We start from the raw sequence: 17,878 nt of genomic DNA, 5'->3' as shown, positions 1-17,878 counted from the left end.
GGGGAACCAAAATGGGGGGGACCCAAAATGGGGGGGAACCAAAATGGGGGGGGACCCAAAATGGGGGGGAACCAAAATGGGGGGGAACCAAAAATTGGGGGGGGAACCAAAATGGGGGGGACCCCAAAATTGGGGGGGAACCAAAATGGGGGGGCCCTAAATGGGGGGGGAACCAAAATTGGGGGGAACCAAAATGGGGGGGGAACCGAAATGGGGGGGAACCAAACATTGGGGGGGAACCAAAAATTGGGGGGGGAACCTAAAAATTGGGGGGCAATCAAAAGGGGGGGGGAACCCAAAAATTGGGGGGGGGGCCAAAATGGGGGGGAACCAAAATGGGGGGGAACCAACATTGGGGGGGACCCAACACTGGGGGGGACCCTAAAATTGGGGGGGAACCAAACATTGGGGGGGGACCCAAAATTAGGGGGGAACCCAACATTGGGGGGGACCCTAAAGTGGGGGGGACCCTAAATTGGGGGGACCCTAAATGGGGGAGGGGACCCAACATTGGGGGGGGACCCTAAATGGGGGGGGGGGACCCTAAATGGGGGGGGGAACACCCTAAATGGGGGGGAACCAAACATTGGGGGGGAACCCAACATTGGGGGTGGACCCTAAATAGGGGGGGACCCAAAATAGGGGGGACCCAATATTGGGGGGGACCCTAAAAAGGGGGGACCCTAAATGGGGGGGGAACCAAACATTGGGGGGGGACCCAACATTGGGGGGGGGACCCTAAAGTGGGGGGGGACCCTAAAGTGGGAGGGACCCTAAATGGGGGAGGGGACCCTAAAGGGGGGGGGGAGCAACATTGGGGGGGGGGGACCTAAATGGGGGTGGGGGAGGGGTGGGTCTGGGGGTTCCCATTGCCCCGCCCCCCCCAGCTCCCCCCCCAGGCCGAGGTCCGGGCCTTCACCCGCTGCGTCCTGGAGCTGCTGGAGCTGTGGGGGAGGGGCTCGCTGCGGGCCCTGGAGGTGGTGCCCGTGCTGAGGGTGAGGGGGGAGGGGATCTATGGGGCTGGGGGGGGGATGTGGGGCTGGGGGGATCTGTGGGGCTGGGGGGGATGTGGGGCTGGAGGGTTTAAAGGGCTGGGGGGGATCTGTGGGGCTGGAGGTATCTATGGGGATGGGGAGGATCTATGGGGCTGGGGGAATCTATGGGGCTGGGGGGATCTATGGGGATGGGGGGGATGTGGGGCTGGGGGGATCTGTGGGGCTGGAGGGATCTATGGGGATGGGGAGGATGTGGGAATGGGGGTGGGGAGGATCTATGGGACTGAGAAGGATCTATGAGGCTGAGGAGAATCTATGGGGCTCGGGGAATCTATGGGGCTGGGGGGATCTATGGGGCTGGGGGGGGGATGTGGGGCTGGGGAGGATGTGGGGCTGGAGGGTCTAAAGAGCTGGAGGGGATCTGTGGGGCTGGGGGGATCTATGGGGATGGGGGGGATGTGGGGATGGGGGTGGGGAGGATCTATGGGGCTGGTTGGGGGGGGCTGGGGAGGATGTGGGGCTGGAGGGTCTAAAGGGCTGGGGGGGATCTGTGGGGTTGGGGGGATCTATGGGGATGGGGGGGATGTGGGGATGGGGGTCGGGAGGATCTATGGGACTGAGAAGGATCTATGGGGCTGAGGAGGATCTATGGGGCTCGGGGAATCTATGGGGCTGAGGGGGGGATGTGGGGCTGGGGGGACCTATGGGGCTGGTTGGGGGGGGGCTGGGGAGGATGTGGGGCTGGAGGGTCTAAAGGGCTGGGGGGGATCTGTGGGGCTGGGGGGATCTATGGGGATGGGGGGGATGTGGGGCTTGGGATCCGTGGGCCTGGGGGGATCTCTATGCGTCCTAGGGTGTCTCTATGGGTCCCATTGGGTCTCTATGGGTCCTGTTCGGGTCTCTAGGGGTCCTATTGGCGTCCCTATGGGTCCCATTGGGGTCTCTGTGGGTCCCTATGGGTCCCGTTCGGGTCTCTGTGGGTCTCTATGGGTCCCTATGGGTCCCGTTCGGGTCTCTGTGGGTCTCTATGGGTCCCTATGGGTCCCGTTCGGGTCTCTATGGGTCTCTATGGGTCCGGGTCTCCCCCTCTGGGTCCCCCCTCAGGCCCTGCCCCACCCGGGGCTGCGGAAGCTTCTGGAGCTCGTGGAGCTGCGGGATGCATTCGTGGAGGCCCAGATCCGGAAGCACGAGGTGGGGGGGGACCCCAATGTCCATGGGGGGGACCCAATATCAATGGGGGGGGCACCCAATGTCCATATGGGGGGGACCCCAATGTCTATGGGGGGACCCAATGTCTATGGGGGGGGGACCCAATGTCTATGGGGGGGACCCAATATCAATGGGGGGGGGACCCAATGTCTATGGGGGGGACCCCAATGTCTATGGGGGGACCCAATGTCTATGGGGGGGGACCCAATGTCTATGGGGGGGACCCAATATCAATGGGGGGGGACACTCAATGTCAATGGGGGGGACCCCAATATCAATGGGGGGGACCCAATGTCTATGGGGGAGGACCCAATGTCTATGGGGGGACCCAATATCAATGCGGGGGGGACCCCAATGTCTATGGGGGGGGACCCAATATCAATGGGGGGGACCCCAATGTCTATGGAGGGACCCCAATGTCTATTAGGGGGGACCCAATGTCCATGGATGGGACCCCAATGTCCATGGTGGGGGGACCCCAATGTCAATGGGGGGACCCCAATGTCCATGGGGAGGACCCAATGTCTATGGAGGGACCCCAATGTCTATTAGGGGGGACCCAATGTCCATGGTGGGGGGACCCCAATGTCCATGGGGAGGACCCAATGTCCATGGTGGGGGGACCCCAATGTCAATGGGGAGGACCCTATGTCTGGGCGGGGACCCCAATGTCTATGGGGGGGACCCAATATCAATGGGGGGACCCCAATGTCCATGGGGGACCCAATGTCTATTAGGGGGGACCCAATGTCTATGGATGGGACCCCAATGTCAATGGGGAGGACCCAATATCAATGGGGGGGACCCCAATGTCTATTAGGGGGGACCCAATGTCCATGGGGGTGACCCCAATGTCCATGGGGGGCCCCCAGTGCCCTTGGCACCCATTGGCCCCACTGTGCCCCCCCCCAGGAGTGCCCATCCCCCCCCCGGGACACGGTGCTGGGGGCCCTGCGGGACCCCTCGCGGCCGGGCCCCCCCCTGAGCCCCCCCCGCCTGCACATGGCCCTCGTGGACCTCTTCATCGGCGGCACCGAGACCACGGCGGCCGCCCTGGCCTGGGCCATCGCCTTCCTGCTGCACCGGCCCGAGGTACCGCGGCGACCGGGGCCATCCGGGGCCATCCGGGGCCATCCATGTCCATTCATGCCCATCTGTGTCCATCCATGTCCCATCCGTGTCCATCCGTGTCCATCTGTGTCCATCTGTGTCCATCCGTGTCCATCTGTGTCCATCCATGTCCCATCCGTGTCCATCCGTGTCCATCTGTGTCCATCTGTGTCCATCCATGTCCCATCCGTGTCCATCCGTGTCCATCTGTGTCCATCTGTGTCCATCCGTGTCCATCTGTGTCCATCCATGTCCCATCCGTGTCCATCCGTGTCCATCCGGGGCCATCTGTGTCCATCCGTGTCCATCTGTGTCCATCCGTGTCCATCCGTGTCCATCCGTGTCCATCTGTGTCCATCCGTGTCCCATCCGCGTCCATCCGTGTCCGTCCGCGTCCGTCCACGTCCATCCGCGTCCATCCGTGTCCATCCGTGTCCATCCGCGTCCATCCGTGTCCATCCGCGTCCATCCGTGTCCATCCGTGTCCATCCGTGTCCATCCGCGTCCGGGGCATCCCATCCGTGTCCATCCGTGTCCGTCCGTGTCCATCCATGTCCCATCCGCGTCCATCCGTGTCCGTCCGCGTCCGTCCATCCGTGTCCGTCCGTGTCCATCCGTGTCCATCCGTCCATCCGTCCGTCCCATCCGTGTCCATCCGTGTCCCATCCGCGTCCATCCGTGTCCGTCCGCGTCCGTCCACGTCCATCCGCGTCCATCCGTGTCCATCCGTGTCCATCCGCGTCCATCCGTGTCCATCCGTGTCCATCTGTGTCCATCCATGTCCCATCCGTGTCCATCCGTGTCCATCCGTGTCCATCCATGTCCATCCGTGTCCATCAGGGTCCATTCGTGTCCATCCCTGTCCATTCACGCCCATCTTTGTCCATGTCCATCCATGTCCATCCATGTCCATGCCCCATCCATTTCCATGCCCCATCCGTGTCCATGCCCCATCCATGTCCATGCCCCATCCATTTCCATGCCCCATCCGTGTCCATGTCCATCCATGTCCATGCCCCATCCATGTCCATGCCCCATCCATGTCCATGCCCCATCCGTGTCCATGCCCCATCCATGTCCATGTCCCATCCATGTCCATGCCCCATCCGTGTCCATGCCCCATCCATGTCCATGCCCCATCCGTGTCCATGCCCCATCCATTTCCATGCCCCATCCGTGTCCATGCCCCATCCATTTCCATGCCCCATCCGTGTCCATGCCCCATCCATGTCCATGCCCCATCCATGTCCATGCCCCATCCGTGTCCATGCCCCATCCATGTCCATGTCCCATCCGTGTCCATGCCCCATCCGTGTCCATGTCCATCCATGTCCATGCCCCATCCATGTCCATGTCCCATCCATGTCCATGTCCATCCATGTCCATGCCCCATCCGTGTCCATGCCCCATCCATGTCCATGCCCCATCCGTGTCCATGTCCATCCGTGTCCATGCCCCATCCATGTCCATGCCCCATCCGTGTCCATGCCCCATCCGTGTCCATGTCCCATCCATGTCCATGTCCCATCCGTGTCCATGCCCCATCCATGTCCATGCCACATCCATGTCCATGTCCCATCCGTGTGACTCATGTGTGAGACGCATGTGGCGCGTGTGTGATAGAGGGGATGGGTGTGATGTGACATGTGATGTGTTTGACACGCATGACATAACGTAACACATAACACATATGTAACACACATGAAACACATATATGTAGCACACATGTAACTACACCTGTATCACACGTGTAACACATATGCATCGCGTAACACACACGTAACACATGTAACACACGCGTAACACATATGTACCATGTACACATCATGTACGTAACACACATGCATCACACGTGTAACACCAGTATCACACCTGTACCATGCATGTAATGTGCATGTATCACATGTGTAACACATGTAGCACACCTGTCTCACATGTGCATCACACATGTACCACATATGTAACACACATGTAACACATATGTACTATGTAGCACACCTGTATCACACATGTACCACATAACACACATGTATCAGATGTGTAACACATGCAGCACACCTCACACGTGCATCACACATGTACCACGTATGTAACGCGCATGTATCACACATGTAACATATATGTAACACATGTGCGTCACACATGTAACACATATGTACCATGTATGTAACACATATGTAACACACACGCACGTGTGTAGCACACCTCTCACATGTGCATCACACATGTACCACGTAACACACATGTATCACATGTGTAACACATGTAGCACACCTGTATCACACATGTCCCACGTACATAATGCGCATGTATCACACGTGTAACACATATGTAGCACACCTGTATCACACATGTCCCACGTATGTAGCTCGCATGTATCACACATGTATCACCCATGTATCACACCTGTAACACACATGTATCACCCATGTATCACACCTGTAGCACATGTGTAACACACCTGTATCACAAATGTAACACATGTATCACACATGTAACACACCCGTATCACACGTAACACACATGTATCACCCCTGTATCACACGTGTAACACACGTGCATCACACACATGTATCACATTTGAATCACACATGTAACACATGTATCACACCTGTAACACACGTGCATCACACAATGTATCACATGTGCATCACACATGTATCACACATGTAACACACGTGTCACACAATCACCCACACATGTATCACACATGTAACACACACACATGTGTGCATCACACAATGTATCACATGTGCATCACACATGTATCACCCCTGTATCACACATGTAACACACGTGCATCACACAATGTATCACACATGTAACACACGCATCACACATGTAACACACATCACCCCTGTATCACACATGTATCACCCCTGTATCACACGTGTAACACACGTGCATCACACATGTATCACCCCTGTATCACACATGTAACACACGTGCATCACACATGTAACACACATGCATCACCCCTGTATCACACGTGTAACACACATGTATCACACATGTAACACACGTGCATCACACATGTAACACACATGTAACACACATGTATCACCACCTGTATGCATCACACATGTAACACACCTGTATCACCACTGTATCACACGTGTAACACACCTGTATCACACATGTATCACACACGTATCACCACTGTATCACACGTGTAACACACCTGTATCACACATGTAACACACATGTAACACACCTGTATCACCCCTGTATCACACATGTAACACACCTGTATCACCCCTGTATCACACGTGTAACACACCTGTATCACACATGTAACACACCTGTATCACACCTGTATCACACATGTAACACACACGTATCACCCCTGTATCACACGTGTAACACACGTGCATCACACATGTAACACACCTGTATCACCCCTGTATCACACATGTAACACACCTGTATCACCCCTGTATCACACGTGTAACACACGTGCATCACCCCCACACCTGTCCCACGTGCACCCCACGTGTTCCCCCCCCGTGTCGCAGCTCCAGGACCAGCTCCGCTCCGAGCTCCGCCGGGAGCTGCCCCCGGGGGCTCTGCCCCAGGCCTCGGACGCGCGGCGCCTTCCCCTGCTCCACGCCACGGTCACCGAGACCCTGCGCCTGCGGCCCCCGGCCCCACTGGCGCTGCCCCACAGCGCCCGGCGCCGCACCAGGTACCGGCGAGCTCCGCAGCGCCCCCTGCCCGCGCTCCCCGGCCCTGCACCCTATGGGGGGCTCTCAGCAGCGCCCCCTGCCCGCGCTCCCCGGCCCTGCACCCTATGGGGGGCTCTCAGCAGCGCCCCCTGCCCGCGCTCCCCGGCCCTGCAGCCTCGGGGGGCTCTCGGTGCCCGCCGGCTCCATCCTGGTCCCCAACCTCTTGGCCGCGCACCAGGACCCCGAGCTCTGGCAGCACCCCGAGGAGTTCCTGCCTGGTACGGACGGGATGGGGGGGGGGGGTCCCCGAAACCCATTGGGGTCCCCGAAACCCATTGGGGTGCCCGAAACCCATTGGGGTCCCCGAAACCCATTGGGGTCCCTGAAACCCATTGGGGTCCCCTCCTTGGTGTTGGGGTCCCTGAAACCCATTGGGGTGCCCGAAACCCATTGGGGTCCCTGAAACCCATTGGGGTCCCCGAAACCCATTGGGGTCCCCTCCTTGGTGTTGGGGTCCCTGAAACCCATTGGGGTGCCTGAAACCCATTGGGGTCCCTGAAACCCATTGGGGTGCCCAAAACCCATTGGGGTCCCCTCCTTGGTGTTGGGGTCCCCGAAACCCATTGGGGTCCCCTCCTTGGTGTTGGGGTCCCTTTAACCCCTTGGGATCCTCTCAACCCCTTGGGGTCCCCTCCTTGATGCTGGGGTCCCTTTGACCCCTTGGGATCCTCTCAACCCCTTGGGGTCCCCCCAACCCCTTGGGGTCCCCTCCTTGGTGTTGGGGTCCCTTTAACCCCTTGGGGTCCCCAAAACCCCTTGGTGTGGGGGTCCCCCCCCCAGATCCCCTCAACCCATTGGGGTCCCTTTGCCCCTCTCGGGTCCCCTCTTTAATGCTGGGGTCCCCCCCCAACCCCTTTGGGTCCCCCCCCAACCCATTGGGGTCCCTTTGACCCTCTTGGGTCCCCTGAACCCTTGGGGTCCCCCCCACACCCCTTGGGTCCTGTCCCCTCCTTGGGGTCCCCCCAACCCCCCTGGGTTCCCCCCCCGACCCCTTTGGTTCCCCCCTCCCCCTTTCCCCCCCCTCCCCCCTGGCCCGGGCCGAGCTCTTCTCCTTCCTGGGTCTCCTCCTGCGTCACTTCCGCCTCGAGCCGCCCGCCCCGGGGCTCCTGCCCTCACTGCGCGTGCGCGCCGGCACCGTCCTGCGCTGCCCGCCCTACCGCGTGCGCATGCGCCCCTGCCACGAGCCGGCCTGAGCCCCGCCTGTGACCTGCCAGGACCTTGCCTGCACCCAGCACCCTGAGCCCTGCCAGGACCCTGCCTGTACCCAGCACCTTGAGCCCTGAGCCCTGCCTGTACCCTGCCTGCACCCAGCACCCTGAGCCCTGAGCCCTGCCAGGACCTTGCCTGCACCCAGCACCCTCAGCCCTGAGCCCTGCCAGGACCTTGCCTGCACCCTGCCTGCACCCAGCACCCAGCACCCTGAGCCCTGCCTGTACCCTGCCTGTACCCAGCACCCTGAACCTTGCCAGGACCCTGCCTGTACCCAGCACCCTGAGCCCTGCCAAGATATTGCCTGCACCCAGCACCCTGAGCCCTGCCAGGACCCTGCCTCCACCCTGCCTGCACCCAGCACCCAGCACCCTGAGCCTGCCAGGAACCTGCCTGTACCCAGCACCCTGAGCCCTGACCCCTGCCAGGACCCTGCCTGTACCCTGTGACCTGCCAGGAACCTTCCTGCACCCTGCCTGTACGCAGCACCCTGAGCCCTGCCAGGACCCTGCCAGGACCCTGCCTGTACCCAGCACCTTGAGCCCTGAGCCTGCCTGTACCCTGCCAGGACCCTGCCTGTACCCTGCCAGGACCCTGCCTGTACCCAGCACCCTGAACCCTGCCAGGACCTTGCCTGCACCCTGAGCCCTGCCTGCGCCCTGCCAGGACCCTGCCTGCACCCAGCCCCCTCCCTGCCCCCCGGTGCCCCCCCAGCCCCCTCCGCACCGGGACTCGGTTCCCGGCCATGTTTATTGCGAGCACCCCCCCATATAAAGGCTTCACCTCAGATCCCGGGGGTCCCCGCGCCCCTTCCTGGGTGCCCCAGCTCCATGGGTGCAGCCCAACAGGTGGGGATCCATGGGGCTGGGGGCACCCAAGGGGTTCAGTGGGGCTGGGGGCACCCAAGGGGTTCAGTGGGGATGGGGGCACCCAAGGGGTCCTATGGGGATGGGGTTATCCAGGGGATCCTATAGGGATGGAGGCACCCAAGGGTTCTCATAGGGATGGAGATACCCAATGGGTCCTCTATAGGGAGGGGTTATCCAATGGTTCCTATAGGAATGGGGATACCCAATGGGTCCTATAGGGATGGGGATACCAAATTGGTCCCATACGGATGGGGTTATCCAAGGGGTCCTATAGGGATGGAGGCACCCAATGGTTCCTATAGGGATGGGGATACCCAATTGGTCCCATACAGATGGGGTTATCCAAGGGGTCCTATGGGGATGGGGGTACCCAACGGGTGCTATAGGGATGGAGGCACCCAATGGTTCCTATAGGGATGGGGATACACAATGGGTGCTATAGGGATGGGGTTATCCAATGGTTCCTATAGGGATGGGGATACCCAATTGGTCCCATACGGATGGGGTTATCCAAGGTGTCCTATGGGGATGGGGGTACCCAACGGGTCCCATAGGGATGGGGTTATCCAATGGTTCCCATAGGGATGGAGGCACCCGATGGTTCCTATAGAGATGGGGATACCCAATGGGTGCTATAGGGGTGGGGTTATCCAAGGGGTCCTATGGGGATGGAGGCACCCAACGGGTCCCATAGATGTGGGGATACCCAACGGGTCCCATAGGGATGGTGTTATCCAATGGGTCCTATGGGGATGGGGATACCCAATGGTTCCCATAGGGATGGAGCCACCCAATGGTTCCTATAGGGATGGGGATACCCAATGGGTGCTATAGGGGTGGGGTTATCCAAGGGGTCCTATGGGGATGGAGGCACCCAACGGGTCCCATAGGGATGGAGCCATGCAATGGTTCCCATAGGGATGGAGCCACCCAACGGCTCCCATAGGGATGGGGGCACCCAATGGTTCCCATAGGGATGGGGATACCCAATGGTTCCCATAGGGATGGAGCCACCCAATGGTTCCCATAGGGATGGAGCCACCCAATGGTTCCTATAGGGATGGGGATACCCAGTGGGTGCTATAGGGGTGGGGTTATCCAAGGGGTCCTATGGGGATGGGGGTACCCAACGGGTCCCATAGGGATGGAGCCACCCAATGGTTCCCATAGGGATGGGGGCACCCAGTGGGTGCTATAGGGGTGGGGTTATCCAATGGGTCCTATGGGGATGGAGGCACCCAATGGTTCCCATAGGGATGGAGCCACCCAATGGTTCCCATAGGGATGGAGCCACCCAATGGTTCCCATAGGGATGGAGGCACTCAACGGGTCCCATAGGGATGGAGCCACCCAATGGTTCCCATAGGGATGGAGCCACCCAATGGTTCCCATAGGGATGGAGCCACCCAATGGTTCCCATAGGGATGGAGCCACCCAACGGGTCCCATAGGGATGGAGCCACCCAATGGTTCCCATAGGGATGGGGGCACCCAGTGGGTGCTATAGGGGTGGGGTTATCCAATGGGTCCTATGGGGATGGAGGCACCCAATGGTTCCCATAGGGATGGAGCCACCCAATGGTTCCCATAGGGATGGAGGCACCCAACGGGTCCCATAGGGATGGAGCCACCCAATGGTTCCCATAGGGATGGAGCCACCCAATGGTTCCCATAGGGATGGAGCCACCCAACGGGTCCCATAGGGATGGAGGCACCCAATGGTTCCCATAGGGATGGGGGCACCCAATGGTTCCCATAGGGATGGAGCCACCCAACGGTTCCCATAGGGATGGGGGCACCCAACGGGTCCCATAGGGATGGGGGCACCCAACGGCTCAGGGCTCCCCCAGCTCCTCGGCGAGGCAGGGCTGGAGCTCCCGCAGCGCCCGCAGGAAGCAGCGGTGGCCGCGGGGCCCCCAGCCCGGGGCCGTGTCCAGGAGCCGCCGCATCCGCTCCTGCGGGGTGGCCCCGGCGGCCACGGCGGCCGCGGCCTCGGCGCTGAGCGCGCCCCGAGCCTGGAGCCGGTCCGCGAGCGCCGCCGCCGCCCGCACCCCCTGCACCAGCGCCGCGCGGTGCCGCTGCACGAACCGGCGGCCGGCCTCGGCAGTGGCGTCATCGGGGACGTCATCGGGGACGTCATCGGTGGCGTCATCAGAGGGGTGGGGAGGGGCTGAGAAGGGGGAAAGGGGGGGGAAGGGGTTGGGGGGGCGGAACTTGGATACTTGGGGTGGTGCTTCCCGACACAGCGCATCCCAACTCATCCCAACGAACGCATCCCAACACAACACAACCCATCCCAACCCAACCAATCCCATCCCAACACAACCCATCCCAATCAATCCCAACGCATCCCATCCCATCCCAACGCATCCCATCCCATCCCAACCAATCCCAACACATCCCATCCCATCCCAACCAATCCCAACGCATCCCATCCCATCCCAACCCATCCCATCCCAACACAACCCATCCCAACGCATCCCATCCCAACGCAACGCATCCCAACACAACGCATCCCAACACAACGCATCCCATCCCATCCCAACCAATCCCAATGCATCCCATCCCATCCCATCCCAACGCATCCCATCCCATCCCAACACAATCCATCCCAATCAATCCCAACGCATCCCATCCCATCCCAACCAATCCCAACACATCCCATCCCAACCAATCCCAACGCATCCCATCCCAACCCATCCCAACACAACCCATCCCAACGCATCCCATCCCAACGCAACGCATCCCAACACAACGCATCCCATCCCAACACATCCCAGCGCATCCCATCCCAACACAACACATCGCAACGCATCCCAACCCATCCCAACCCAACGCATCCCATCCCAACACATCCCAACGCATCCCATCCCAACACAACACATCCCAACACATCGCAACGCATCCCAACCCAACGCATCCCATCCCAACACATCCCAACGCATCCCATCCCAGCCCAACGCATCCCATCCCAACACATCCCAACGCATCCCATCCCAACCCAACGCATCCCATCCCAACCCAACGCATCCCATCCCAACACATCCCAGCGCATCCCATCCCAACACATCACATCGCATCCCAACCCATCCCTTCCCATCGGATCATCCCAACACATCCCAACGCATCCCATCCCAACCCAACGCATCCCATCCCAACACATCCCAACGCATCCCATCCCAACCCAACGCATCCCATCCCAACCCAACGCATCCCATCCCAACCCAACGCATCCCAACACAACGCATCCCAACACAACGCATCCCATCCCAATGCATCCCAATGCATCCCAGCACAACGCATCCCATCCCAACACATCCCAACGCATCCCATCCCAACACAACACATCCCATCCCAACACAACACATCCCATCCCAACGCAACACATCCCAACACATCGCAACGCATCCCAACCCATCCCAACACAACGCATCCCATCCCAACCCAACGCATCCCATCCCAACCCAACGCATCCCATCCCAACACAACGCATCCCATCCCAACACATCGCAACGCATCCCAACACATCCCATCCCAACACATCGCAACGCATCCCATCCCAACACATCCCATCCAAACACAACACATCCCAACGCATCCCATCCCAACACAACGCATCCCATCCCAACCCATCCCAACGCATCCCATCCCATCCATCCCATCCCAACACAACCCATCCCATCCATCCCAGCCCATCAGATCCCATCCATCCCAACCCATCCCACCTCAACACATCTATCCCATTCCAACCCATCCTATCCCTTCCCAACCCAACCATCTGCACTGCTCTTCCCATCTCATCCCTTCCCAACCCATCCCAACCATTTGCACTATGCTTCCCATCCAATCCTAACCCTTCCCAAGTCAACCACATCCCATCCCAACCCAACCCATCCCATCCATCCCATCCCAACCCATCCCATCCCATCCATCCCAACCCATCCCAACCATCCCAACCCAACCCATCCCAACCCATCCATCCCATCCCAACCATCCCAACCCAACCCATCCCATCCCATCCATCCCTACCGACCGCATCCATCCCAACCCATCCTGACCCAACCCATCCCAACCCAACCCATCCCATCCCATCCCACCCAACCCAACCCATCCCAACCCATCCATCCATCCCATCCCAACTGACCGCATCCATCCCAACCCATCCTGACCCAACCCATCCATCCGAATCCATCCCATCCCAACCCAACCCATCCCATCCCACCCAACCCAACCCATCCCAACCCATCCCATCCCAACTGACCGCATCCATCCCAACCCATCCTGACCCAACCCATCCATCTGAATCCATCCCATCCCATCCAACCCAACCCAACCCATCCCATCCCAACCCATCCCATCCCACCCAACCCAACCCATCCCATCCATCCCAACCCATCCTGACCCAACCCATCCCATCCCATCCCATCCCATCCAACCCAACCCACCCCACCCCACCCCACCCCCTCTCACCCCCATCCCCCAGCAGCCACTCGGCCAGGTCCCTCCTCTCGATGCTCCTCAGCGCCTGCCCCACCACCGTCACCCCATAGCGCTCCCCATAGTGACCCAGGATGAGGTCGGTGAGATCGAGCGCGTCGGCCGCCTCCATCCTGCCGCGGGCCAGGGGCCGGTACCCGCGGGCCACCGGCGCCCGGTTCAGCGCCGCCTTCATGCGCCGCAGCTCCAGCGCCGGCAGCTCGTCCAGCACCCGCAGGATGCGGTCCCGGCCCCCCGCCCCCAGGGCACCGCTGCTGCTCCAGGCCATGGGGCCAATGGGGCAGGAAGGAAATGGGGCTGACGGGAGGGGATACGTGGGGCTCAAGGCGGCGCTTGCGCTGCTGGCCCTGGGGAGGGCGTGGAGGGGGGAAATGGGGGCTCCTGCCCGCGATGGGGCAGGGATGGGGGCTCCTGCCCGCGATGGGGCAGGGATGGGGGCTCCTGCCTGCAATGGGGCAGGGATGAGGCCGCTGCCTGCAGTGGGGCAGGGATGGGGGCTCCTGCCTGCAATGGGGCAGGGATGAGGCCGCTGCCTGCAATGGGGCAGGGATGGGGGGCTCCTGCCTGCAATGGGGCAGGGATGGGGGGCTCCTGCCTGCAGTGGGGCAGGGATGAGGCCGCTGCCTGCAATGGGGCAGGGATGGGGGGCTCCTGCCTGCAATGGGGCAGGGATGGGGGGCTCCTGCCTGCAGTGGGGCAGGGATGAGGCCGCTGCCTGCAATGGGGCAGGGATGGGGGGCTCCTGCCTGCAATGGGGCAGGGTTGGGGGGCTCCTGCCCGCAGTGGGTCAGGGATGAGGCCGCTGCCTGCAGTGGGGCAGGGATGGGGGCTCCTGCCCGCAGTGGGTCAGGGATGAGGCCGCTGCCTGCAGTGGGGCAGGGATGGGGGCTCCTGCCCGCAGTGGGGCAGGGATGAGGCCGCTGCCTGCAGTGGGGCAGGGATGGGGGCTCCTGCCTGCAGTGGGGCAGGGATGAGGCCGCTGCCTGCAGTGGGGCAGGGATGGGGGCTCCTGCCTGCAGTGGGGCAGGGATGAGGCCGCTGCCTGCAGTGGGGCAGGGATGGGGGCTCCTGCCTGCAGTGGGGCAGGGATGAGGCCGCTGCCTGCAGTGGGGCAGGGATGTGGGCTCCTGCCCGTGATGGGGCAGGGATGAGGCCGCTGCCTGCAGTGGGGCAGGGATGAGGCCGCTGCCTGCAATGGGGCAGGGATGGGGGCTCCTGCCTGCAATGGGGCAGGGATGAGGCCGCTGCCAGCAGTGGGGCAGGGATGAAGCCGCTGCCTGCAATGGGGCAGGGATGGGGGCTCCTGCCCGCAATGGGGCAGGGATGAGGCCGCTGCCCACAGTGGGGCAGGGATGAGGCCGCTGCCTGCAGTGGGGCAGGGATGGGGGGCTCCTGCCTGCAATGGGGCAGGGATGGGGGCTCCTGCCCGCAATGGGGCAGGGATGGGGGCTCCTGCCCGCAATGGGGCAGGGATGAGGCCGCTGCCTGCGATGGGGCAGGGATGGGGGGGCTCCTGCCCGCAATGGGGCAGGGATGGGGGCTCCTGCCTGCAGTGGGGCAGGGATGGGGGCTCCTGCCCGCAATGGGGCAGGGATGAGGCCGCTGCCTGCGATGGGGCAGGGATGGGGGGCTCCTGCCCGCAGTGGGGCAGGGATGGGGGCTCCTGCCCGCAATGGGGCAGGGATGGGGGCTCCTGCCCGCAATGGGGCAGGGATGGGGGGCTCCTGCCCGCAGTGGGGCAGGGATGGGGGCTCCTGCCTGCAGTGGGGCAGGGATGGGGGCTCCTGCCCGCAGTGGGGCAGGGATGGGGGCTCCTGCCCGCAATGGGGCAGGGATGGGGGCTCCTGCCCGCAATGGGGCAGGGATGGGGGCTCCTGCCCGCAATGGGGCAGGGATGGGGGCTCCTGCCCGCAGTGGGGCAGGGATGGGGGCTCTCTCCCTATGGCTCCGGCTCCCCACGGCCCGGCCCCAAACCGGCCCCGCCGCCCGCGGCACAACCGGACGAGCCGGCAGCGGCACCACCCTTCCCTAATATGGTCATGGCCCCGCCCTCCACCTCCTTATATGGGCATGGCCCCGCCCCGCCCGCCGTTGCAGTCCCGGGTCCTAGCGCCCGCCCGCCCGCTCGTCCCCTATGGGATGGGGTTTTAGGGGGCAAAGCGAGCGCGTTCCGGAGCTCTGAGTGTGCCCCCCATGTCCCCATCGTGCCCCCCAAGTCCTTCCTATGGCTCCCATATCCCCACCGTGCCCCACATCTCGCATTCCGTGCTATGGGGGGGCTCTCCCACTACAACTCCCACCTGAATAAGGGGGGGGGGGACACACGGACCAGGGACCCCCCCCCCCCCACACCCCCTTCTGGGCCCCCCCTCTTGGCACCTTCACCCCTTGGGGCCTCCCTAAGGACCCCCCTGATTCCCCCCCCCCCCTTTAGGACCCTCCCATCGCCCCCTTTGGGACCTGAACCCCCTTAAAGCCCCCCCAGGGACCCTCTTGGGGGTCCCCCCCCCATCCTCATCCCCCTCCCCCCCCATCTCCCTTCTTCCTCCCGGGGTTTTCCCACCGGATTCCCGGTGGGACACAAAGGGGGGGACACGGGGGGGGGGTTGCGCAAACCTGGAACCGCCTGTTGGGAAATGCCCCCCCCCCCCCCCCCCCCCGTGCTTGGGGCTGGGACCCCCCCATTGACCCCCATAATGGGGGTTAAAGGGAGGCGCTGGTGGCTCTGCCCCCCCCCCCCAACCTCTTCCATTGGGGGTTCAAGGGGGGGGGGGGGGAAATGGGTCCTTCCAATGGGGGGTTCCCCCCCCCCACCCCCCCCCCATTGCCCGGGGCTGAGTCACGGGGTGGGGCAGGGCCCAAAATGGGGCAAAAACCGCAAAAATGCGGCTGCTTCCCCTTGCTTTGGGGGGGGGGGAAGGGGGGGGGGAAGGGTTCGCTATGGGGGGGGGCAGAAGCCACTATGGGGGGGGGGGACGGGGACAGGACCACTATGGGGGGGACAGGGGCCGCTATGGGGGGGGCCGGAGCCGCCATGTTTGGGGTTGGGGAGGGGGGGCACGATCGTGGCGTTGTTTTGGGGTGCAGCAGCCGCAGCCCCCCCCCCCCCCCCCATCCCGCCCCACCCCACGGAAGGCCGTGACTCAGGCCCCGGCCCTTCATAAGCTGCGAGCCGGCTCCAGCCCCACAGCGGCGGCTCCAGCCCCACAGCGCCCGCCCCATGGCTGCCTTCAGCCTCCTCCAACTCCTCCTCCTCGGCGCTACCGGTGAGTCCCGGCCCGAGCCGGTTCCCTTTGGGAATTCCGGGTCCCTTTCCCGGCTTCCCAAAGCCCCTTCCCGAACCCTGGAGTCTCCTCCCCGGGTCCCTTTCCTTGAGAACTGGATCCCAATTTGGGTGCCCAGATCCCGTTTGGGTGCCCCGGTCTCTATTTGGGTGCCCTGGTCCCTATTTGGGTGCCCCGGTCTCTATTTGGGTGCCCTGGTCCCCATTTGGGTGCCCCGGTCTCTATTTGGGTGCCCTGGTCCCCATTTGGGTGCCCCGGTCTCTATTTGGGTGCCTGGATCCCGTTTGGGTGCCCCGGTCTCTATTTGGGTGCCCCGGTCCCTATTTGGGTGCCTGGATCCCATTTGGGTCCCGGTCCCCGTTTGGGTCCCTCGGTCCCTATTTTGGTGCCCAGATCCCGTTTGGATGCCCTGGTCCCCATTTGGGTGCCCCGGTCCCTATTTAGGTGCCCGGATCCCGTTTGGGTGCCCCGGTCCCCGTTTGGGTGCCTGGATCCCAATTTGGGTGCCCTGGTCCCCGTTTGGGTGCCCCGGTCCCCGTTTGGGTGCCCCGGTCCCCATTTGGGTGCCCCGGTCCCCATTTGGGTGCCCCGGTCCCTATTTAGGTGCCCGGATCCCGTTTGGGTGCCCCGGTCCCTTTTTGGGTGCCCCGGTCTCTATTTGGGTGCCTGAATCCCGTTTGGGTGCCTGGATCCCGTTTGGATGCCCCAGTCCCCGTTTGGGTGCCCCGGTCCCCATTTGGGTGCCCCCGGTCCCTATTGGGGTGCCCGGATCCCATCCCAACCACTGGGTCCCCTTCCCCATCTCCCGGTTCCACTTCCCGAATTCCTTGGGCCCTGTTTGGGTCCCCTTCCTGGATGCCGGGCTCCCCACCCCGGATGTGTGGGTCACGCCCCTGGGTCCCTGCCCCACATCCGGGCCCCGTCCCCCGGCTCTCTTTGGTCTCCTCCCCATCACGGGGCCCCAAACCCCATGGGGATGGG

The 17,878-nt window shown here is 62.4% G+C and overlaps 2 protein-coding genes across 2 annotated transcripts; one reads left to right on the top strand and one right to left on the bottom strand.

The window, feature by feature from the left end:
• Positions 1-887: 887 nt before the first annotated feature.
• LOC130592427 (steroid 21-hydroxylase-like) lies at positions 888-8,232 on the top strand (the record flags this gene model as incomplete). The annotated part of the gene is made up of 6 exons (XM_057396698.1): positions 888-995; positions 2,100-2,186; positions 3,117-3,296; positions 6,830-6,999; positions 7,154-7,298; positions 8,029-8,232. Coding segments are annotated over 6 exons (894 nt in total), but the record flags the coding sequence as incomplete, so codon positions are not given.
• Positions 8,233-10,951: 2,719 nt separating this feature from the next.
• On the bottom strand, positions 10,952-13,910 carry LOC130592426 (apoptosis-associated speck-like protein containing a CARD; the record flags this gene model as incomplete). Its single annotated transcript, XM_057396697.1, is given in 3 exon segments — positions 10,952-11,286; positions 13,587-13,886; positions 13,889-13,910. Coding segments are annotated over 3 exon segments (657 nt in total), but the record flags the coding sequence as incomplete, so codon positions are not given.
• Between the last annotated feature and the right edge of the window lie 3,968 nt (positions 13,911-17,878).

Source organism: Pezoporus wallicus, unplaced genomic scaffold (assembly GCF_028554395.1).
Source record: "Pezoporus wallicus isolate ANWC-B61680 ecotype Strahan unplaced genomic scaffold, APGP_CSIRO_Pwel_v1 contig_11701, whole genome shotgun sequence".
Lineage (NCBI taxonomy): Eukaryota > Metazoa > Chordata > Aves > Psittaciformes > Psittacidae > Pezoporus > Pezoporus wallicus.
This window is presented reverse-complemented; position numbering and strand designations above follow the sequence as displayed.